Raw genomic sequence first — 24,520 nt, forward strand, 5'->3', positions numbered from 1 at the left:
ACAGCAAGGAACAAACCAAACAAAAAATCTTTGCTTTCAAGAAGCTCATATTTTAGTGAATATGTAAAAAATTATGTAATATTAAACAGAAGTGGCTTAGAAAAACATTTAGAATTCTAAAAGCTGTTATCTAAAAAAGTATTAATAGGTCCCAGTAAAAGTTCATTAGGCATATATAAAATAAAACAACAATAAAATACAAATTAGACTGTAGCTTCCTACTAGGAATCCAGACTATGGCAAAGTTCAGAAATAGTTTAAATTGTTACTTACTTGTGTCAAGTAAACCTGTATGGTTATGCATCATACAAAAAAATGTATACTACGTCAAGCATAATACTTGATCCTGCAAGTATACAGGAAACAATGCAAGCCCTTTTAGAGTCTCATGTAAGACAGGCCACTGGAGCTGTGGCAGTTCACGAAACTCTGACCACCTGGGTCAGGTGACACAGCAGAGTCGTCAGCAAGATCAAGATCAAGCCAAGGGCAGCAAGGGTTGAAAGTGCTCAAGCAAGAGAAACTAAGCAGGGGCTAGATGAACAGGAAGTGCAAAATCCTTCACCATTAATCCAGCAGCAGATTAAATAAAGAGTTTTAAGCAAAGTAATAACTAACTAGATTTTGAACTGTAGTGTTGGCGAAGACTCTTGAAGAGTGCCTTGGACTGCAAGGAGATCCAGCCAGTCCATCCTAAAGGAAATTAGTCCTGAATATTCACTGGAAGAACTGATGCTGAAGCTGAAACTCCAATACTTTGGCCACCTGATGTGAAGAGCTGACTCATTAGAAAAGACCCTGATGCTGGGAAAACTTGAAGGCAAGCAGAGAAGGGGGTGACAGAGGATGAGACGGCTGGATGGCATCACTGACTCGATGGACATGAGTTTGAGCAAGCTCTGGGTATTGGTGGATGGACAGGGAAGCCTGGCATGTTGCAGTTCATGGGGTTGCAAAGAGCTGAACATGACTGAGCGACTGAACTGATTGAATAACTAAATTAGATTTATATTTTCAGGTTATAATTTTGGTTACAGTGTGAAAAATGAATTGAAGGGATAAGATTGAAGGCAGGGAAACTGGGTAGGAAGCTTTGAGAGTAATCCATTAAGAAGAGGTGATTGTGGCCTGTATCTATGAGAGAAATTCTGAGGACACTTTCAAGCAAAAATAATCTTGAGGCAAGGAAAAAAACTTTCCTTCATAAACTAAGACCAAAACCATGCCTACCAATAAAAATGTACTTTAAAAAGATACATTTCTTGGGGCTCACCTGGTGGTCCAGTGAACAGACTTCCCACTTCCAGTGCAGAGAGCCAGGGTTTGATCCCTGGTAGGGGAACTAAGATCCTGCAAGCTGTGAGGCACTGCCAAAAGTACATATGTAAAGAAATAAAAGCTTAAAAAAAAAAAAGATACATTTCTTACCTTAAGTCTAGTTCTTTTGTCCGAAGAAAATTTAAAATGGGTGCAAATGCTGCTGGATCTCTATCAATAAATATCTGTAAATAAAGAATTACAAATTATATTTTCAAATTATAAACTTCTAACTTTAATATCTGTAACACTAACTTAGAGAACACATACTGAATTACATAAAAATTCTACTTCCTTGATTATACTCTTAAATTTTAATGCTTCTAAAATGGAAATGCAGTTATAACCACTACTGTATACTGTATAAATGTACAGTAGAAATGGTGTCTTTTCTCTCCCTGAAAAACTATCATTAGATTGATATTTTAACATGCAGGGGAAAAAATTGGTATCAAATTAGTCCATTTTCTCATTTCTAATTTTTTTAAATTTCTATCTATTTATTTTTAGCAGCACTGGGTCTTCACTGCTATGCACAGGCTTTCTCTAGCTGCAATGAGCGGTGCCTACTCTCCGGCTGAGATGTGCAGGCTTCTCACTAGTATCTGCTTCTCTGGAGCATGGGCTCCAGGGCACTCGGGCTTCCAGTGCATGGGCTTAGTTGCTCTGTGACATGTGCAATCTTCCCAGACCACGGATCCAACCGTGTCCCCTGCATTGGCAGGCGGATTCTTAATCACTGGACCATCAGGGAAGTCCTTATTTCTACTTAACTAACATCTTTAGTCAGGGGACACTGAAAGGAAAATTTTTACCTGAAATATTCTAGAATTTAACTTCGAAAATAATAAGCATAAATAATACATTTTATATCATCTGATCCCTAATTATTGGTGTTAGTGATTATGATTTGCATAATCTGTGACTTAAATGAATCATTAAAACAACAGCGTACTTTTATAATACATATGGAGCAATCAAAAAAGTCAAAACTGAATAACACTTTCACACTGCTTTTCAGTTTTGACAGTTTTGCTTTTCTTGACTGTCCCATGTGTATTATAAAAGTACATTTTCACATACCACTATCTGTTTTCTCAAGGACTGAGGGTGGGGTAAAAGGAAAAGTGACAAGAACAAATTTTTTTAATTAAATACAGTACCATGGAATAAGGTCGCATAGAGCTGGACATGCCTGAAGCAACTGAGTACCACCCACCATGAAATACTTATGGGGAAAATGTTTAGAAAATAGGAAATATATAATTGATAACTCTTTACAGGAATGTATGCCAATACTATTTTGAACCAATTACAAAAGCTCTAACTATAAAACTGAATACCTTTTAAGATTTATTTAAGTCAATCAGACAGCAGAATGAAGCAAAAAATATACCTCCTTCGACTATGATCATTATATACAGTGTTATATACAGTGAATGAGGTTCTTCTGGCTTCATAAATTCTTGCTTTTTATTAGAATCAACCTGAAGTTAAAGAAACACCATAGATTCGTGGGTCTTATTACTGATGTCCTTTCTATAACCTCACACGGACATATTTGCTCATGCTATTTTACTGATCTGCAAATCTCACCACAGCAAAGAAACACCTGTGGTCATTTTCCTGGCTCCAAACTGAAAGTCTTATTTGCTTTTCACAATTACTTGACCTGCTACTGTGCATATTAAAACTGCTTTTTAGATAAAGAAATACTTTTTTGTGTGCTGAAATTTAGTAATTCTTTACTTCCCTCACTCCACCATCACTGCACAGGTTCATAAGGTTATTCTCCAGAACAAAAAATTGTAGGGCTTCACAAATTTGCAACATTTTACCACTCTAATATCAAAACGTTCTCCTATTTACACCTATCTATTCACTGTTAAAGTTTCAATTACTGATTAAAAGAAATATTTCCTCTCAACAATGTAAGCTCAGATCCTATAATTTCTAATGATTATTTAAAATAGTATATGCAATACTCTCTGTTTTGAGTTCTCATCTATAATTACAGAAATAATTCATGACAAGAAATAAAAACCTAAGAACATATACTTTCATTTAGTAGTTATTAAAAGATTACTTCCTCTATCTTCTAAGAGTATAAGGACCAAACATTAGAGCATTATTTGATCTAATTTAGAAATACACATCAACATTGTTATACTCACAGCACCAGTTTCATCTCGAAGTGTTGAAATTCTTCCACTCAGCAAACTAAAAATCATTAAGACAGGATTAGTTTTTAAAACCTGAGTATGAATTAAAATGTCCTAATTCTTTCAAAGGTCAAAGACCAGTAAAAATGAATCACTGTATCTCCAAAGTAAATAATAACTTAAATATTCAAAGAGTTAAGATTTTATTTAATAAAAATATTAATGTAACTGGCAAGAGAATTTTTTTATTGTTTGAATGAATAATCAACTCTATTTTTTAAAAGTACTAAAGAATTATATGAAATACCTGGAAAAAAAAGAATCTGGAATCCACATAAGTGTTTGTCTTGAGGTACTAAATCTGCAATTAAAAAGTATCTGGTATTACAAGGGAGGACAGGATTTGAAATGTCAATGTTAGTTAACTTGCTTTAAACTGCTGGCTAATGACTTACAAGTTGTTGCACAGCTCTAGCTGTATCAATTATATTCATTAACATCTCACATTATAAAATTCTGCTTTCATTTCAGAGTTAAGATTATTCCAAGAACTCTCAACAAAACCAAATAATTAACTGACTTACATATAAAGCTTCCTAAAACACTACTTTCTAACATGCCCATCACACTGTCTAAACTTCTCAACATATGAAATTACCTTCAGGTCACCATGTCACCTCTCCAACACCAGCTACTGCCCTCTAATTTAAAGAAACATAGCATTTAACATCCCCAAACAATCCATGCTTACACCATCTCAGAACATTTCAGAATCTTCAATGCAGCTGTATCAACCTCATGTTCAGTTATTCGAGTTCTACCCATCTTTCTTGATACCACGAAGGTTTTACCTTCTCCTTAATTGGCTTTTCCGAATAGTCTATCCTATAGTAGCTTTTTAAGCTCATATTAACTCCACTGCACAGAGTACATTTAACACTTCCTTTACACTCTTGGGCTATTCACAACGACTGAATTCATTCATTCAAAAATCACTCAGTAAATACTGTTTTGAGGTTAACTCCATTTGATCAAGCCTATGTATTACCACCAATGGTGGGGGTGGGAAGCATGCTTTATCAAAGTCTACTGTAACAGACCGAGGCAAAACAATAAACTGATATAAACTAGCACGGCAAAGAATCTGATACATGGTTCAGCTGATATCTGAATATTTTCATTTTAAGCCTCATCACACTGCACTACGTATTCCTGACTTGTTGCCTCATCATGTGTCCTCGCACAGAAGAGAGCCTTACAGACCTTTATTTTTTCTCCACATTCATTTTCCAGCATTATGACTGTTTTAAAGCAGTTCCTATGCCCATTAGGCAGACTGGGAAAGCAGCCAGTTTACCCAAGAAAATATGGCGAATTTTCCCAAGCGTATGTCTTAGCACGCTCTTTAAGAAAAAAATGAAAAGTAGATTACAACTAAGTAGAGGAAACTGACTTGGTCAAATAGAAGCAAACCCAGTAAACAGTAAACTGAAAGATCCAAGGATCCACTGCAAAAAATGAATCACTGCGTTTTGGAAGCCATCAAATTCATTTCCAAATAAGGATCATTTCTAACTTGTGACCTTTCATGTTCACTGCTTATTCAGCAAATTGTCTGCCAAATAACTCAAATTTTGTTACTTAGAAAATTACACAGGTCTGCTTAAGGTCATACTAGCAACTTAAATTAAAATCAGTAATTCAGATGGGTATGAAAGTGAAAGTGTTAGTCGCTCAGTCCTGTCTGACTCTGCGACCCCATGGACTGTAGCCCGTCAGGCTACAGTCTGGGATTTTCCAGGCAAGAATACTAGAGCGGACTGCCATTTCCTTCTCCAGGGGATCTTCCCAACCCAAGGACTGAACCTGGGTTTCCTGCATTGCAGGCAGTCTTTACCATCTGAGCCACCAGGGAAGCCTCATATTATAAATTTAAATTAAAATCAACAGTTCAGCTAAGTTTAGTAATCTGGAATTTTTAGGCAAAGGGATTGGACTCTCATCCCCGCCAATTTTTTTCCCCCAAACTTTAAAAGACAGGAGAGGAAAAAAAAAAACCCATGGCTCTAAAACTGTTTCCAAATATGATTTCATGAAAACTACATTTAAATTACACATGACAAGCATAACTTTCTGAAATACATATGAAAAACCTTTTCTGTTTTATTTCATACCCACAGTATGCCAAGAAAAAGGTCATGTGCAATCTGGTCCTTATCCACATTTATACACTATGCTACTAACTTCCTACTAAATTTACTTGGAAGCAATCAAGTTAAAATTATTCTGTAAAGTTACTATTGATAGCTAATGCCACTAAACACTTGTATTTCCCACTTAATGCTTCAAATTAGTTTAGAAGGCTGGTACTATTAATGTCATTAAATATTTTAGGAAACTAAGCACTAAAAAATAATTTGCCCAAGGTTGCTGAGCTAGACTTCCACTGACTGGTCCCAGACTTCTCTCATGATGCCTAAAATCATACTCAAAGCAGAATTAATCACAAATTGAGCCATACTGTCTTTCTTTCACCTCATTAGACTTTTTTTGAGGTAAGTAATAATATTAACAATTCTAAATGAAACCTCATCTTCTTTCTGAGCCATCCATGAAGTGTTAAATAAATCATAAAAATCAGTCATTTCTAGAAATCCTTTGAATAGATCCATTTTCCTATCCTCTCTTGTGGGGAGTGGGGAGATGCTCCCTACTCTGGTCAAAAGAAAAGCTCCTTCTGAGTTTCAGGCTATCGTTTCACAGCTGACATTAATTATAAGCTACAGGTGGTTCTCCTGGGGGCAATTCCTCAACTTCAAAGACAATCACAGGAGGATTTTTTTTTTTCTTTTATAATGCCTCCAGTGACTATTAACCTGTGTTTTACTCAAGATAATTTCTAGATCCCTCCTAGTTCTAAAATGCTGCAAGTGTCTATGGTCCAAAGTAACTCAAAATATCTGCAGAGAACTTGGAACTGAATGTTCTATTTTCTATATGTCATCACTTATTTTATAGATTTATCCTAGCAAGTCTCAAGTTTGGGCTTTTTAAACTTTCTAATTCCTATGTAACAACTCGCATCTGCCTTCTAAACTGTCCAATCTGATAATATATTTATTTTGTATTTTTTAAATCATGTAGAAAAATTTAAAATCTGATAAAATCAAATTTCATACATAATGAAAAGTAAAATGTTCAGCTCCAAGATAACTCTTACACAGTTTAAAATTTTAAACTCAATTCTACAATCATTAACAAGAGTTAATTCATTTTTAAGCCATTTACTTTCAAACACAGCGAACATTTTTAGAATTAAATTAGAAGGTCCTCTATAGCATTCAAAAAGTATATGAACAATCAACAGAAATTAGAAACTAGGGATGACTATAGTGCTACTCTTTTGAAGGCCAGCCCTTGCAGGGTATTTCATTTTTGCATTCATAAGTTCCAGAAAAATATCTACTTCTGCTATATTGACTATGCCAAAGCCTTTGACTGTGTGGATCACAACAAACTCTGTAAAATTCTTTAAGAGATGGGAATACCAGACCACCTTACCTGCCTCTTGAGAAATCTGTATGCACGTCAGGAAGAAACAGTTAGAACTGGACATGGAACAACAGACTGGTTGCAGATAGGAAAAGGAGTACGTCAAGGCTGTATATTGTCACCCTGCTATTTAACTTACATGCAGAGCACATCATGAGAAACGCTGGGCTGGATGAAGCACAAGCTGGAATCAAGATTGCCAGAAGAAATATCAATAACCTCAGATATGCAGATGACACACACCCTTATGGCAGAAAGTGAAGAACTAAAAAGCCTCTTGATGAAAGTGAAGGAGGAGAGTGAAAAAGTTGGCTTAAAACTCAACATTCAGAAATCTAAGATCATGGCATCTGGTCCTACCGCTTCATGGCAAATAGATGGGGAAACAGTGGAAACAGTGACAGACTTTATCTTGGGGGGCTCCAAAATTACTGCAGATGGTGACTGCAGCCATGAAATTAAAAGACGCTTACTCCTTGGAATGAAAGTTATGACCAACCTAGACAGAATATTAAAAAACAGAGACATTACTAAGCCAACAAAGGGCTGTCTAATCAAAACTATGGTTTTTCCAGTAGTCATGTATGAATTTGAGAGTTGGACTATTTTAAAGAAAGCTGAGCACCGAAGAATTGATGCTTTTGAACTGTGGTGTTGGAGGAGACTCTTGAGAGGCCCTTGGACTGCAAGGAGATCCAACCAGTCCATCCTAAAGGAAATCAGTCCTGAATATTCATTGGAAGGACTTATGCTGAAGCTGAAACTCCAATACTTTGGCCATCAGATGCGAAGAACTGCCTCATTTGAAAAGACCCTGATGCTGGGAAAGATTGAAGGAGGGAGGAGAAGGGGAGGACAAGGGAAGAGATGGTTGAATGGCATCACTGACTCAATGGACATGAGTTTACTCAAACTCGGGGAGTTGGGGATGGACAAGGAGGCCTGGCATGTTGCAATCCATGGGGTTGCAAAAAGTCGGACACAATTGAGCTGACCTGAAGTTACCAAACCTGCAAAACTTTCATTTTGGTAAACTATCCGTGTCTTACATTAGGAAACAACAATCTTCTACTCCATGAAACCGAAATCTATGTAGCAGCAATAAAGCTGTAAATTCTTAAAGTAACAGTTTGCATGAGGGATGAGGGAAGAAAAAAGAGTGAGCAGAGTAACAGTGAGGAATTACTGTCTCCTGTGTTGAATTCTCCAGCACACTTAGAAAACTATTAAAACACTACACATTGTTATCACTACGGTTCACAGTGCTGCCGTTTTGCATTTTTAAAAACACTGGTTAAAAACTCCCAAGCGTTGAAAACCTTGTATCTTCTCCAACACAGCAAAATACATTGAATTCCAAGGCGCTTCATGGCTTATCTCTTACCTAGCCTAAAACGGCAACCACCCTTTCCTTCAAACAGAGCTGCCAAACTCGCATTTCCGAGAGGAGTGACTCATAAACCATATCAAATCCAAAAGCATACTATTTTTTTTTTTTTTTACCCCCAACAAGCTCATTAAGACACACAGTAAGGGAACGGAAGACCAGAAAGATGAGAGAAGAGCTTTCGGTCTGTTTACTAAGAGGGCGCCACACGGTGCCACTACCAAGGCTTCCCAGAACCAACTCTTCAAAACTGCAGCTTCCAGACACACGGCGCTACAAGTAGAACAGATCTTTCAGAGCCATGAACCAAGAAACTGGGAATAAATAAGGGCGCACCGCAAATCGACAACGCTCCCTCCACCAAAATTATTGGCGATTAAACAGCCCTCAATGAGGCGTTCTCGCCCGAGCAAACAGATGTTACCTTGTTGACCAAATAGAAAGGGAGGCAGGTTCACCTGCAACAGCCAGACCACAAGGCCGGGCTTTGACAAAATTAACTCAAAAGTACACGCCAGGTTAGGTAAAGGAAGGTTACAGAAGGTTCCCTGGGCAGATCTCCTAAAAAGGGGAGGATCGTGGCCGGCGTCCTAGGAAGGCGGCAGCGCGGCCAAGGTCCCGGCTCTCAGGGACTCTCAAGGCCGCCTGCCCCTCCACACCCTCCCGGAGGGCCCTGCGCTCCTCAAACCGCTCGCCTGCGATGCCGGCCCCGGAAGACCCTGACCGCCGCATCCCGGCCCCGAGCCCCTTCCCCCGGCTCACCTGGTCCCCCCCACGTTCAGCTGCACGATCTCGCCGCTGCCAGCCGCCGCCGCGGCAAAGCTGCCGCAGTGCCCTCCGGCCATGTCCGGAGGCTCCGGCGGCGCCCGCCGCCCTCCCTCCACGGCCGGGGCCGCCGAGCCCGCGGCGGGAGCCCGAGGCGGCGGCGGCGGCGGCGGCTGCAGGGCCAGCAGGGCGGCGGCGGCCGAGGGGCCGGCGGCGCGCGGAGCCTCCCCCACCTTCTCGCCGGCCAGGCGGGGCTCCCCGGCGTCCGCCTCGTCCCCTCGGCGCCCGCAGAGCGGGAGGGCAGCCGGGCCTCCGCCTCTCGCGGCCTCCAGGCCGCCGGGCCGGGGCGCCTGCGGTCAACGCGCCGCAGGCCCCGTCGCCACCGCCGCGGCCACGGCGTCCGCGCGAGGAGGGATCGCCGCGCGGGACAAAATACGGCTACGCCCGCCGAGGCCCGCGAAGCTCAAGGAGGGGAGAGGAGCGGCGGGGTGGAGCTCCCTAGCCCCGTGGCCGGCACGCCGGGAGGGCGGGAGGAAGGCGCTCCGGGCCCAGCGCCGCCCCCGGGATCCTGTTTCTTCCCTCCCTCCCGCTACAATCGCCTCTGCCTTTTAGGTTTCAGATTTTCCAGCCCTGGCACTCAAGATTTCTCAGATTGAGGGCAAGTCTGGACAAATTGTCCTAAACATCTTTACTGTCTCTCTTTGTAGCCAGGAAGGGTTAATGTTGACCCCACACTGGATCTTTTCTGTGACTTTAACTCTTATTTTGCCTCTTTTGTTATTATGGACTTACAGAATCGCCTGCCTCAGGGATCCCCAGGGAACCCCTCACCCTCCCCCCTCCACGCCCCTCCTCCTCCCCCCTCCCCTCCCCCTCCTCCTCCACGCCCCTCCCCCTCCCCCCTCCACGCCCCTCCCCCTCCCCCTCCCCCCTCCCCCTCCTCCCCCTCCCCTCCCCCTCCCCTTCCCACCCTCCCCCTCCTCCCCCTCCTCCCCCTCCCCTCCCCCTCCCCTTCCCCCCTCCCCCCCTCCCCCTCCCCTCCCCCTCCCCTCCCCCTCCCCCTTCCCCCCTCCCCCCTCCTCCTCCTCCCCCTCCCCTCCCCCTCCTTCCTCACCCCTTCCTGGTCCCCCACACACCTTCAACCTGACCCTTGGACTAGGGTGACTTTGGCTCCACTGAGAGATAACCTGCCCCCCTCCCCCTGACACACACACACACACACACACACACACACACACACACACACACACTCACACTTGACCCTTGAGCTAGGGTGACTTTGTTTGGCTCCACTGAGAGATAACCCGACCCTGCCCACCTGTGAAGGACTGTGACATTCTTGAGTTATTTGTGTGGGAAATGGCGCCTCTCGTCCGCTGCTTATCTGTAGGGCTGCTTACCTGTAGGACGGAGACTTTCACGTTTGGGGGGCCAGAATCCCAGATAGCTGTGGCATCTTTGTTTCTTGACATGAGGGGGGATAGTTTCACACCACCTGTGAGCTGACTGTAAAGAAATGAAACTAACAGATCCCCCTGCCTGAGGCTTGCCATTCTAGGAGATATTTGCAAGAATTAAATAACCTTTTTACTTTGTTTCCTCACCTCCAGGAACCTCTGAGCCATAAAAGAACCTGGCATCCAGACCCCAACGAGCTGGTTATTTCCAGACGCTACTCCACTGTCTTTTCTGTCTTCTAGCTAGCCACCCTCTGAATGAAGTCGTATTCCTTGCCTCAACACCTTGTCTCTTGGATTTATTGTCCTGTCCTGCGGTGACTAGACTGAGCTTCACTAACACCTTCTCCACGTGGATGTGGGAGAAGAAAGGAAATTGTCTTAGAGGTAGAAGTTGTGCCTAAACGTGTACTATTTACTGTGGAAATGCGGTGAAAATTTGAGGATTTTAAAAGTTTAAAGCACTTACATTAGCAAACTCCTTACCTTATCCTCTCCCATCTCATCCCTACTCTCCCAAGAAGTTTGATTTTATTAAGCAGGGGAGGGAACAAAAGACAAGCAAAGAAAGGTAGAACCCTAGGCTGTGTAGGCCCCCACGCTCCTGACTATAATAAGCGGTCAACTAATGTTACACATACAGATACAATTTTTGTAAATATATTTATTTTTTTTTGCTTTAAGTAGTACATATTGGAAACTAAAGCTCTAATTGCTACTATGATATATCTTTAAATAGTAACATTATAATACCTTGTGAAGTAAAATTCATATTTTATGGCAAGAGGGGGAAAGTTTTAAGATCAACACAAGGAGCATCTGCCTTCCCCAGACTACTTAGGAGAGAAACTTCCTTCTTAATCTTGGGGCCACTCACTTTATACCCATAGATCTGAATTGTGTAAACCATCACTTAGTGTACAGTCCTTTGTCTCAAACACTTGTATAGCTGTGCTTTGACCTCTTGTGGGCAGAACAGTTTTCTATTTCTTTTTTAATCTTTGGAGATTTTCTAAGTTCTTTTTTATGTAATATATACATATATACTTTTTACTGAAGTATAGTTGATGTCTTCATTTCTTTCTTTGATCTACTGAGTAATTTCTTTTGTCAACAACCCAATTCCCCTCAAGCTAGCAAAGATGGTATACGATGTTTCAGAAGTTGTTTGTGGTACTAAATCCTCTGCATGAATCATGGTTCGTATTGTTTCACCATAGGAATTCAACGTGAAGACCTACATGATATTGTTTTAAATTTTCATTATTATAATAATTTTTTAGTTCTCTGCTGGCAAATATGCCAGTGATATGATGACCCTGGGCTTCCCCAGTGGCTCAATGGTTAAAAAAAAAAAAAATCCGCCTGCAATACAGGAGTTATAGGAGACTCAGTTTTGATCTCTGGGTCGGGAAGGTCCCCTGGAAGGGAAGGCATGGCAACCCATTCTGTATCCTTACCTGGAGAATCCCATGGACAGAGGAGCCTGGTGGGCAACTGTCCAAGGGGTTGCAAAGAGTTGGACGTGACTGAAGCGACTTAGCACACACAAGATGACCTTATCCAAATTGGACTTAAAAGAGGAAAGCAGTACTTACAGATATAAGATAAATATTATTTACTCCCAGTTAATGATGGTACTGACAGCTAATCTAAGGATTTATCACATGCTAAGTGATTTAGATATTTTCTGTCATTTTTTATCACAAATATTGTTTTACTATTTCAAAAATAAGTAGGACTTAAAGTGATCAGAAAACTTGTTCAAAATTATGTAGCTGGCATGTAGCGTAGCAGGAATTTGAAGACAGTTTGAAACCAGGGCACAGCATCTCATATCTTCACTTTATTGTTGTTATTCAGTCTCTCAGTCGGGTCCAACCCTTTGGGACCCCATGGACTGCAGCACGCCAGGCTTCCCTGTCCTTCCCTGTCTCCAGAGTTTGCTCAAACTCAAGCCATTGAGTCAATGATGTCATGCAACCATCTCATCCTCTGTTGCCCCGTTTTCCTCTTGCCCTCAGCCTTTCCAAGCATCAGGATCTTTTCCAATGAACGGCTTTTCACATCAAGTGGCCAGAGTATTAGAACTTCAGCTTTAGCATCAGTTCTTCCAATGAATATACTGAGTCCTTCACTTTATACTGAGAAGATAAGGCAGCAGCAAGCTAATTATTTTTCACTTTGTTCTTAGTAGCTCAGTCGTGTCTGACTCTTTGCGATCCCACGGACTGCAGCCCGCCAGGCTCCTCTGTGGGAATTCTCCAGGCAATGCTGGAGTTGGTAGCCTATCCCTTCTCTAGGGGAACTTCCCTACCCAGGAATTGAACCAGGGTCTCCTGTATTGCAGGTGGATTCTTTACCAGCTGAGCTACCCAGGAAGCCCTTTCAAATAGTGTTAACTGTCTTTGTTCTAACCCTTTGCTTTCAAATTTGAAGGATAGAATTAGGTGGTTAAAGAAGACCATTTAATTATCCCTGGATGTTTAATTTTTCCACTGGAAAAAGTAAAAGAGCATTTATTAACAGATTTTTCTCTTTAATTAAACTTAAGAGCCAACACAGATTGGAATAAAGCCTTGTAAATTTTTTTTAAAAAGTGTAAAATTATTTGTTACAAGGCTTATCTTTCTTGAAATAAATAAATGAAACTATATTCATCTCATGCATAGTAATTATTAACTATCAGTAAGACGTTTCATCAGAAGAGGAAAGACCCACTATTTTATAAAATAAAATGGTCAGGGCTTTTTGATGTGTCCAGATCAGTGTGAGTCTGAAGGGATTTCTTACTCATAAAACTTAAAGTTAGGATATGATTTACTCCTTAAAAATAAATAAGGCAGTCCTGGTGGCTCAGTGGTAAAGAATCTGTCTGTCAATGCAGGTTCAATCCCTGGGTAAAGAAGATCCTCTGGAGAAGGGAATGGTTACCCACTCCAGTATTCTTGTCTGGGAAATCTCATGGATAGAGGAGCTTGGTGGGCTATAGACCACGGGGTCGCAAAGAGTCTGACACTAATAATACTTTCACTTGAACAAATCAGAACATTATTAACAAAGATAAGCAGCCGAATGGGAAAAAAATATTCATACTACCAGACAAATGATTAAAAATCCAAAGCACATGATTACATATATCATTTGACAAATCAACTGAGAAGACAAAATGTGAAAAATATGGAAAGTATATGAACAGGCAAGTGATGGAATGATAACTAACAAAAACACTGAAATGTTTTCTCAAACAGCAGAGAAAGATGTAATTTTCAGTTACGAGATTGGAAAAAAGAGGTTTGGTAAATACCTAGTATTGAAATGGTCACATACATGCACTGTTCGCTGAAATTTAAAGGGTACAGTTTTGGGACGACAACTCGAGAGTATCAACATTTGAAATGTATACACCCTTGACCCAGCTCTTATCTTCTAGGAATAGATCCTGCAGAACTACTGTAGAAATGCACAAGGTACAGATCAAGAAATGATCTTGATACTGCTACATTTATTGTAGCAGTATTTAGAATCAATTAGACTGTTCAACCATAGGGGAATGATTTTTTGAATTGCTGCATATTATGATTAGTATGGAACAAATCATTATGAAATGACAAGAAAAGTTCTCCAAATAAATTGGTGGGGGGAAAAATCAGGTCACAGACTAATACATTGATTGCAATGTCATTTATTTTAAAAAAGCAAAACTAAAAAAAAACTAAAAAAAAGCAAAACTAAAGTTGTCTGTGTCTACTAATTTCTATATAAAAGTGCACATATTAAATTGGGAAGAAATGTAACAGTCATTACAATCAAGGTGAGGAAGGCATCAGTGAAGAACAGAGGTAGAAACTTTTAACTGTGGATTTTCACATTGTTTAAAGTGTTTACAATGAGTTTTCAATCATGTATTACTTGTATGTATGTGCATGAAAAAAAAAACTGAAAATGTGAGTCGCTCATGCTTACATGCAAAGTTGCTTCAGTTGTGTCCAACTCTTTGGGACCCCAGGGGCTGTAGCCCACCAGGCTCCACTGTCCATGGAATTCTCTAGACAAGAATATTGGAGTGGGTGGCCCAGGGATCCAACCTGCATCTCCTGCAGCTCCTGCTCCGCAGGCAGAGTCCTTATCTCCTGAGCCACAGGAGAAGTCACTGAGACTTTCACTTATCCGACTCTTTGCGACCCAGGCCAGAATACTGGAGTGGGTAGCCTTTCCCTTCTCCAGGGGATCTTCCCAACCCAAGGATCAAACCTGGGTCTTCCACATTGCAGGCAAATTCTTTACCAGCTGAGCCACAGGGAAGCCCAAGAATACTGGAGTGGGTATCCTATCCCTTCTCCAGTGGATCTTCCTGACCCAGGAATTGAACTGGGGTCTCCTGCATAGCAGGCGGATTCTTCACCAACTGAGCTATCAGGCTGTATATATGTGTTAATAAAAAAGAAAATAGAGTAGATTCAAGGATGTCTGAATGACAGTTTTAAAATGTTATATCATTTAAAGATTTATACATGTAAAAATATAAATTAAATGCTTTTTAAATAACCTCCCCCGCTTTTTTTTTTTTTAGTGGACATGTTGAATTTGAATGTCTACTAGACCAGTACTTCTCAAACTGTCTTAGGCTAAGAACAATTTTGTTTTATTTCCAATTTATTGCAGATCAATATTTGTTCCTACTGCATGTGATTGGAACTCACCCATGCCAAGTACAACTGATCAAGCAAATTTGACAACATCCAAACTGGTCTACACCTTGTGCAATGAGATAAGAACATTGCTGACAGACTTGAATGAGGTGAAGTGAAATTGCTATAAAAGTTGTTAAACTCATTTTCATCTTTGTACTTAGTCTGTTGCAGATAACAAGTGATTTGTGGTTGGGCTCCAGTCAGAGGACCACAGTTAAGGCAGCATTGTATCAGATATTGAAGCGAGATATTGAGTAGGCAGCTATATTTTGGGGTCAGAAACTTAAGAGGGACACCCAAACTTTAACCACTCTTTTTGTTGTTGTTTAGTTGTTAAGTCAGATTTGACTCTTTTTGACCCCATGGACTGTAGCCTGCCAGGCTCCTCTGTTCTTGGGATTTCCCAGGCAGGAATACTGGAGTGAGTTGCCATTTCCTTCTCCCAGGGAACTTCCCAACCCAGGGACCAAATCCGCTTCTCCTGCATTGGCAGGAGAGTTCTTTACTGCCAAGCCACCAGGGAAACTTCAGTCAAATTCTTAAGCTGGATTTTCTCCCCACGTTGTCATCCTAGGTAAAAAGAAAACAATATAATGATTTGCTTTCACTTTGTCCAGAGGAAACTCCCATGGTTGTGATCATTCTTCCCATTTCCCCCAGATGTTGTGCGACACATTTAAATTTCTGATTTACAGGAATGTGGGTTAGCTATTGAAATAGGATACAGTAGATTAGGACATCCCATAAAGTTTTAAATCTTAAATACAACCAGATACAAATACAAGGTTTGTATTTATACAAAATTCAACACCAACAGTTCCTTAAAGTGTAAAAAGAACTAAAACTTGGACTACTTTGGCTATAATAATATGTCTATTTTGCAACAGTTTCTCTGATGATACTACTGATGAATATATTCAGTTGAGTACTTTTCAAAAGTTGCTTATAACCATTAGTCAGTATCTGTTGAATTTTAATTAAAGGTTAGTAAATTATTATATAAAAGTACTTTGAAAACTATAAATCCAAATCCCATTCCATTACTGCAAGATTTGGGAAAAGGGAAGGAATCAGAAGAATTCTTCAAGTGTTCAAATTGTGACATTATGCCCTGTGATCTGGTTTGTTCCTATAAAAGCACAAAATATAGAAACAGTTCCTCTATAATTGATACTATTTCCTTTATATCATTTAAGAGAGCATTAGTTCTGCCTCACTTTCTTGGAAGAAATGTTTATAAATTTCATTATTTCAAAGGCACGACGTTTTTCTTGATAGGTTTGCTCAAAGTCTAAGAATCTAAGAATAGTAGACTTCTTAATTTAAAAGAATACAGAATAACTGAAGGGGGGATGGAATTCATTTCAATAAGATTTTTAACTAAAATTAAGATGAGGATGAAGATTGCTTTCTTAAAAAGTAGCCATCATCATATGCTTAATTTAGTAGGAAAAAATTTGAACCAAAAAATGTACACAATAAACATGAACTTTTGAGAAAGCGCTTCCTAATGCTATGGTTTAAATAAGAAATCATATCACTGTAGCTTGAAATTGTGATCTCCTTTTTAAAAATTATAAATATTCTTTCTTTAAACCTCAGAATGAGTTCACAGGATGAACAGAAAAAGTTAGTAAAACAAATAAGATTTCTGTTAACATATAACCAAAATATTAGGCTACTTAAATGAATATATACGTCAATGCTAAATATAATTTGATTATTTAAAATTCCCACGGACTCTGAAAGGTTGGTTTAGGAAAAATTTCCTCCTAGTTTATAACCATTATTGGGAGAGCCATCAGGTACAAAGAAGGTACTTCAAACCTTTCTCCATCACATCCTAGTTATTCTCTCCTGGCTGACCAAATTGCTCAGGCTTAATATCATTTTATAACAATTGATTATAAGCACTAAGGCTCCTTTCTTGGATGTTTCTAAAGGCTATTAAAGCGCCATTTTGCAGAAAACATATAAAGACGTTTTCTCAAATTTTTTTTCTGTTATTAAGTGCTAGATTTCAATATGAATGATATCTTCTTTTCATAGGGACCATTGTTTACCCAAGTGATATTCAATGAATTCTACCAATGAAATAATCATCAAAAAAAGCAAGAGAGTTTCAGAAAAACAACTACTTCTGCTTTATTGACGATGCCAAAGCCCTTGACTGTGTGGATCACAACAAACTGTGGAAAATTCTTCAAGAGCTGGGAATACCAGATCACCTGACCTGTCTCCAGAGAAATCTGTATGCAGGTCAGGAAGAAACAGTTTGAACTGGACATGGACTGGGTTCCAAATAGGAAAAGGAGTACGTTAAGGCTGTATATTGTCACCCTGCTTATTTAACTTCTATGCAGAGTACATCATGAGAAACACTGGGCTGGATGAAGCACAAGCTGGAATCAGGATTGCCAGGAGAAATATCAAAAACCTCAGATATGTAGATGACACCACCCTTATGGCAGAAAGCAAAGAAGAACTAAAGAACCTCTTGATGAAAGTGAAAGAGGAGAGTGAAAAAGTTGGCTTAAAACTCAACATTCAGAAAACTAAGATCATGGCATCTGGTCCCACCACTTCATGGCAAATAGGGAAACAGTGGAAACAGTGACAGACTTTATTTGGGGCGGCTCCAAAATCGCTGCAGATGGTGATTGCAGCCATGAAATTAAAAGATGCTTGCTCCTTGGAAGGAAAGTTATGACCAACCTAGACAGAATATTAAAAAGCAGAGATATTACTTCGCCAACGAAGGTCCATCTAGTCAAGGCTATGGTTTTTCCAGTAGTAATGTATGGATGTGAGAGTTGGACTATATAGAAAGCTGAGCGCTGAAGAATTGATGCTTTTGAAACTGTGGTGTTAGAGAAGACTCTTGAGAGTCCCTTGCATAGCAAGGGGATCCAACCAGTCCATCCTAAAGGAGATCAGTCCTGAATATTCATTGGAAGGACTGATGCTGAAGCTGAAACTCCAATACTTTGGCCACCTGATGAGAAGAACTGACTCATTTGAAAAGACCCTAATGCTGGGGAAGACTGAAGGTGGGAGGAGAAGGGGACAACAGAGGATGAGATCGTTGGATGCCATCACTGACTCGATGGACATGAGTTTGAGTAAACTCCAGGAGTTGCTGATGGACAGGGAGGTCTGGCTGCAGTCCATGGGGTCACAAAGAGTCGGACATGACTGAGCGACTGAACTGAACTGAATGAAATAAAAGTTCACCATACAGCTTTGGAAAATATTAAAATAATAAATGACACATCAAACAGATTATGGTTTAAATTATACTGTGAGTTGCCATCCCTTCTCAACAGAGATGATCTTTTTCAGATAGCACATATGTCTATTGACTGGGTGGCCATTGTTCACTGAATTCCATATCACATCTGGTTTGTGGAAAGACCATATCCCAGATATTGGAGTGAAGGTTTTACACACATCAATTTCCTGGTGTCATTACATAATACCATCCATCTACTTCCTTAGGGATGTCATGTTGTTTTTAATCTGTCTGTTCACACCTCAGGGACAATCATTCTCTTTTTATGTTTTATAGTTGGCTCATTAGAGAACTAGTTGGTTCATTAGAGAACATTACTGAAGGCCTCACCATCCAGTCCTATATTCTGCCACATTTAGTGTTCATCATAGGTTACACATCTAGATTCAATCCCTGGGTCAGGAAGATCCCCTGGAGAAGGAAACGGCAACCCACTCCAGTATTCTTGCTTGGAGAATTCCATGGACAGAGGAGCCTGGCGGGCTACAGCCCATCGGTTTGCAGAAGAGTCAGACACAGCTGAGCACACATACATATGGTTTACACACAAGCCCACTTATTTACCTTGAATTCTATCAAACCTGGTAACTGGTCTTTAAAGACAGACGCTGCCATATGACCCAGCAATCCCACTCCTGGGCATACACACCGAGGAAGCTAGATCTGAAAGAGACACGTGCACCCCAATGTTCATCGCAGCACTGTTAATAATTGCCAGGACATGGAAGCAACGTAGATGCCCATCAGCAGACAAATGGATAAGGAAGCTATGGTACATATACATAATGGAATATTACTCAGCCATTAAAAAGAATTTATTTGAATCAGTTCTAATGAGGTGGATGAAACTGGAGCCCATGATAAAGACCAATACGGTATACTAACACATATATATGGAATTTAGAAAGATGGTAATGATAACCCTATATGCAAAACAGAAAAAGAAACACAGATGTACAGAACAGACTTTGGGACTCTGTGGGAGAAGGCGAGGGTGGGATGTTCAGAGAGAACAGCATTGAAACAAGTATACTATCAAGGGTGAAGCAGATCTCCAGCCCAGGTTGGATGCATGAGACAAGTGCTCGGGGCTGGTGCACTGGGAAGGCCCAGAGGGATGGGATGGGGAGGGAGGTGGGAGGGGGGATCAGGATGGGGAACACATGTAAATCCATGGCTGATTCACGTCAATGTATGGCAAAAACCACTACAATATTGTAAAGTAATTAGCCTCCAACTAATAAAAATAAATGAAAAAAAAAAATAAAGAAGATCCACTAGTGACTAGAATGTCCAACAGTCTTTCCTGGGTGAGTGGGTGATAAGCTCGTTACTGAAGGGAATGGTACTCTGTTAGAGTCATTGTTCAGTTTCCCCTTCAGTTACAGATTTGTTGTCTTCTCAAGCTGATTTCCAGACACAGACTTCTGAGCAGAAGCGGGCCGCTTTCTGCAGTCACAATCTGCTTTCCATCACCCAGACAGCTGTTTTAGCAACATATCGTCTTGATTTAAGGTCACAAAGAATGAAAACCTGTGCCGTTCAGCGTCATGTCCCTTATCTGATTTATTGGTAGTAACTCTCTCATGCCATCCACAATGCAAGATTGGGATTGACATACACCCCCTATTATAAAGTACATAACTAAGAAGAACCTACTGCTCAGGGACCTCTGTTCAATACTCTGTCATAACCTGAATGGGAAAAGAAGCTAAAGAAAAGTGGGTATATGTCCAACTGACTCACTCTGGTGTACGCCTGAAGCTACCGTACTCCAATCAATGGTCAATCAGCCTCACTCCCAAAAGACTAAATAAAGAAAATGACCAGGTGGCAACATGGTCTACACATTGTGAACGGGGTAATATCTGCAATCGATAATTTGTAAATTGATCAACAGCCTTCATTACTTGAGGGAGAAGAAGGCTGCCATTTACAGGGAAATTGACGTCACATGGGCTCATCAGCCCCCTGGAGGAGGGCATGGCAACCCACTCTGGTATTCTTGCCTGGAGAATCTTATAGACAGAGGAGCCTGGCGGGCTATAGACCAAAGGGTCTCAAGCGTCGGTTACGACTGAAGCAACTTGGCACAGTGTGGCAAGTGCTCATCAGTTACCAGGGGCTAATTAAGGCTTATAATTAAGAGGATTGGTTGGTCACGAGAGTGAAGCAGGGCTTGCTGAGCAGCGGGCTGCACAAAGTCAAGAGAACAGCCATCCTACACAGCCTGACCTCACACCCGGTCACTCACAACTTCTGTCTGGCTGGGCCACAAATCTGAGATTCCCACAACCCCCTCCTGAGGGTTGATTAATTTGCTAGATTGGCTAACAGAACTCAGGGAAACCCTTGAGTTTACCAGTTTATTAAAGGTTGTGGTAAAGTCCATAGATAAAGCACTAGTTGAAGGGATATAGAGGGTGAGGTTTGGGAGGTTCCTGAGAGCAGGAGCTTCTGTCCCTGTGAAGTGGGGTGCATACCATCTGAGTACGTGAATGTGTTCACTGATCCAGAAGCTCTCTGAACTCATACTGTTGAGATTTTTACAGAGGCTTCATCACAGAGGCATGATCAATCAACTCCATTTCTGGCCCTTCTCTCTTTTTAGGAGAATGAGGGGCAAGGTTGAAAATTTCAAGCTTTTAGTCATAGCTTATTTCCCTGGTGGCTCAGATGGTGAAGAATCTGCCTGCAATGCAGGAGAACTGGGTTTGAGCCCTGGGTTGGGAAGATCCCCTGGAGAAGGGCATGGCAACCCACTGCAGTATTCTTGCCTGGAGAATCCCATGGACAGAGGAGCCTGGTGGGCTACAGTCCACGGGGTCTCAGAGTCAGACACGACTAAGTGACTAACACAGTCATAGCTGGGTCTTCTTGGTGACCACCCCTCATTTGGGGGCTATTCAAGGGCCTATCAGAGTCGTCTCATTAGAACAAAAGACACTCCTATTACTCAGGAAATTACAAGGGTTTCAGGAGTTCTATGCCAGGAACTTGGAGCAGAAACGTATATATGTGTATGTGTGTGTGTGTATATATATATATATATTTTTCTATTATTGCACACATGGTGATTGTCTTCGGTAGGGTGGCACTTGGGGTAAGAAGAAAGGGAATAAATGGGTACAGTAAAAAGAAAAACAGTGAAAAAGGTAGGATGCATATGATAAAGGATCTTGTAAGCCATGCTGGAGAGTTTTGACAGTGTTATACTTAATAGGAAGGAAAAGGAATTTGTTCCAAATTAAGAACTGCTAATAGCTTTGTGGTTACCACATTTTGGACGAGATTTTTTGAATTTTCTTTGCTCTTAGAAAACTATTTATTAGTTGCGAGAATAAAAACCCAAAATGGATCTTCAAAGCAGTTTAAAATTGGAACAGCTTTTATTAAACAATATTTTAATGAATTAACATTAAGCAAGTCAGAACTATATGTCTCAAAATTTCCTTGAAGTGTACATAAGTACCACAACAGCATAGTTTATTATAAATCTGGAAATTGATTAGTAAACACAATAAGCAACTAATCACAATAAACAGCATATCTTCTTCATCACTTTGCTGTTCAGTTCAGTTCAGTTGCTCAGTTGTGTCCAACTCTTTGCAACCCTATGGACTGAAACACGCCAGGACTCCCTGTCCATCACCAACTCCCGGAGTTTACTCAAACTCATGTCCATTGACTCGGTGATGCCATCCAACCATCTCATCCTCTGTCATCCTCCTTCTCCTCCTGCCCTCAATCTTTCCCAGCATCAGGATCTTTTCAAATGAGTCAGCTCTTCGCATCAGGTAGCCAAAGTATTGGAGTTTAAGCTTCAACATCAGTCCTTCCAATGAATATTCAGGACTGATTTCCTTTAGGATGGACTGGTTAGATCTCCTTGCTGTGCAAGGGACTCTCAAGAGTCTTCTCCAACACCACAGTTTCAAAAGCATCTATTCTTCAGCGCTCAGCTTTCTTTATAGTCCAAATCTCACATCCATACATAACTGCTGGAAAAACCATAGCCTTGACTAGATAGACGTTTGTTGGCCAAGTAATATCTGTTTTTTAACATGCTGTCTAGGGTGGTCATAATTTTTCTTCCAAGGAGTAAGCGTCTTTTAATTTCATGGCTGCAGTCACCATCTGCAGTGATTTTGGAGCCCCCCAAAATAAAGTCTGTCACTGTTTCCACTGTTTCCCCACCTATTTGCCATGAAGTGGTGGGACCAGATGCCATGATCTTAGTTTTCTGAATGTTGAGTTTTAAGCCAACTTTTTCACTCTCCTCCTTCACTTTCATTAAGAGCCTTTTTAGTTCTTTGCATTTTGCCATAAGAGTGGTGTCATCCGCATATCTGAGGTTATTGATATTTCTCCCGGCAATCTTGATTACAGCTTGTGCTTCACCAAATCCATCATTTCGCATGATGTACTCTGCATATAAATTAAATAAACAGGATGACAATATACAGCCTTGGCATACTCCTTTTCCTATTTGGAACCAATCTGTTGTTCCATGTCTAGTTCTAACTGTTTCTTCCTGACCTGTGAACAGATTTCTCAGGAGGCAGGTCAGGTGGTCTGGTATTCCCATGTCTTTAAGAATTTCCCAGTTTGTTGTAAACCACACAGTCAAAGGCTTTGGTATAGTCAATAAAGCAGAAGTAGATGTTTTTCTGGAACTCGTTTGCTTTCTCAATGATCCATCTGATGTTGGCAATTTGATCTCTGGTTCCTCTGCCTTTTCTAAATCCAGCTTGAACATCTGGAAGTTCACGGTTCACATATTGATGAAGCCTGGCTTGGAGAATTTTGAGCATCACTTTGCTAGCCTGTGAGATGAGTGCGATCATGCGGTAGTTTGAGCATTCTTTGGCATTACCTTTCTTTGGGATTGGAATGAAAACTGACCTTTTCCAGTCCAGTGGCCACTGCTGAGTTTTCCAAATTTGCTGGCATATTGAGTGCAGCACTTTCACAGCATCATCTTTTAGGATTTGAAATAGCTCAATTGGAATTCCATCACCTTCACTTGCTTTGTTCATAGTGATGCTTTTGAAGGCCTACTTGACTTTGCATTGCAAAACATTTTCCAAAACACTTTGCTGACAAAGGTCTGAATAGTCAAAGCTATGGTTTTCCTGTAATCATGTGTGGATATGAGAATTGGCCATAAACAAGGCTGAAAGCTGAAGAATTGATGCTTTCAAATTGTGGTGCTGAAGAAAACTTTTGAGAGTTCCTTGGACTGCAAGGAAATCAAACCAGTCAATCCTAAAGGAAATCAACCCTGGATGTTCATTTAGAAAGACATGCTGAAGCTCCAATACTTTGGTCACTTGATGCGAAAAGCCAACTCACTGGAACTCAGTGGAACTCACTGGAAAAGTCCTGACATTCAGAAAGACTGAAGGCAAAAGGAGAAGGGGGCGGCAGGAGATGAGATGGTTAGATAGCATTACTGACTCAAAGGACATGAACTTGAGCAAACTCCAGGAGACAGTGGAGGACAGAGGAGTCTGGCGTGCTGCAGTCCATGGGGTTACAAAGAGTGGGACACAAGGCAGCCACTGGACAACTTCTTCATGAACACATTATACACAAATGCATGCAGCATTTACACACACACACACACACACACACACACACACACACACGTATCTATACACAGAAACCATTTCTTGCTTCTAAAATGCAGCATTGTATCATTACCACCTTCAGTCAAAACATATTTGTAAGAAATTCCTTCTGATACTAGGATTGTGTCACCATATTGAACACCTTGAAAAATTGATGAATTGATAATTTTGAGAAGCTTCAGTATTAAAAAATAGAATATTGGATTGTAACACTTGTTATTCTCCAATATATAATGTACAGACTTCAGAAACTGCCCCGTG

At 40.7% G+C, this 24,520-nt stretch overlaps 1 protein-coding gene and 1 long non-coding RNA gene across 3 annotated transcripts in view; one reads left to right on the top strand and one right to left on the bottom strand.

The window, feature by feature from the left end:
• KCTD3 (potassium channel tetramerization domain containing 3) overlaps nucleotides 1-9,603 on the bottom strand; it is a 66,822-nt gene extending 57,219 nt beyond the window's left edge. Inside the window, exons 1-4 of one of the 2 annotated variants that reach the window (XM_020913118.2) lie at nucleotides 9,181-9,603; nucleotides 3,787-3,840; nucleotides 3,492-3,537; nucleotides 1,429-1,502 (exon numbers count right to left, since the gene is read on the bottom strand). In XM_020913118.2, coding sequence (XP_020768777.1) covers nucleotides 1,429-1,502; nucleotides 3,492-3,537; nucleotides 3,787-3,840; nucleotides 9,181-9,263 — 257 coding nt within the window. In that variant the 5' untranslated portion in view covers nucleotides 9,264-9,603. The remainder of the gene's footprint in view (nucleotides 1-1,428; nucleotides 1,503-3,491; nucleotides 3,538-3,786; nucleotides 3,841-9,180) is intronic. The other variant, XM_020913117.2, reaches the window with a different exon arrangement.
• A 704-nt stretch (nucleotides 9,604-10,307) lies between these two features.
• LOC139037388 (uncharacterized) lies at nucleotides 10,308-18,616 on the top strand. Its single transcript, XR_011490160.1, has 3 exons — nucleotides 10,308-11,027; nucleotides 15,306-15,441; nucleotides 17,384-18,616. It is a non-coding gene; the product is annotated as an uncharacterized lncRNA (long non-coding RNA).
• Nucleotides 18,617-24,520: the final 5,904 nt, after the last annotated feature.

This window comes from Odocoileus virginianus, chromosome 11, assembly GCF_023699985.2.
Source record: "Odocoileus virginianus isolate 20LAN1187 ecotype Illinois chromosome 11, Ovbor_1.2, whole genome shotgun sequence".
NCBI lineage: Eukaryota > Metazoa > Chordata > Mammalia > Artiodactyla > Cervidae > Odocoileus > Odocoileus virginianus.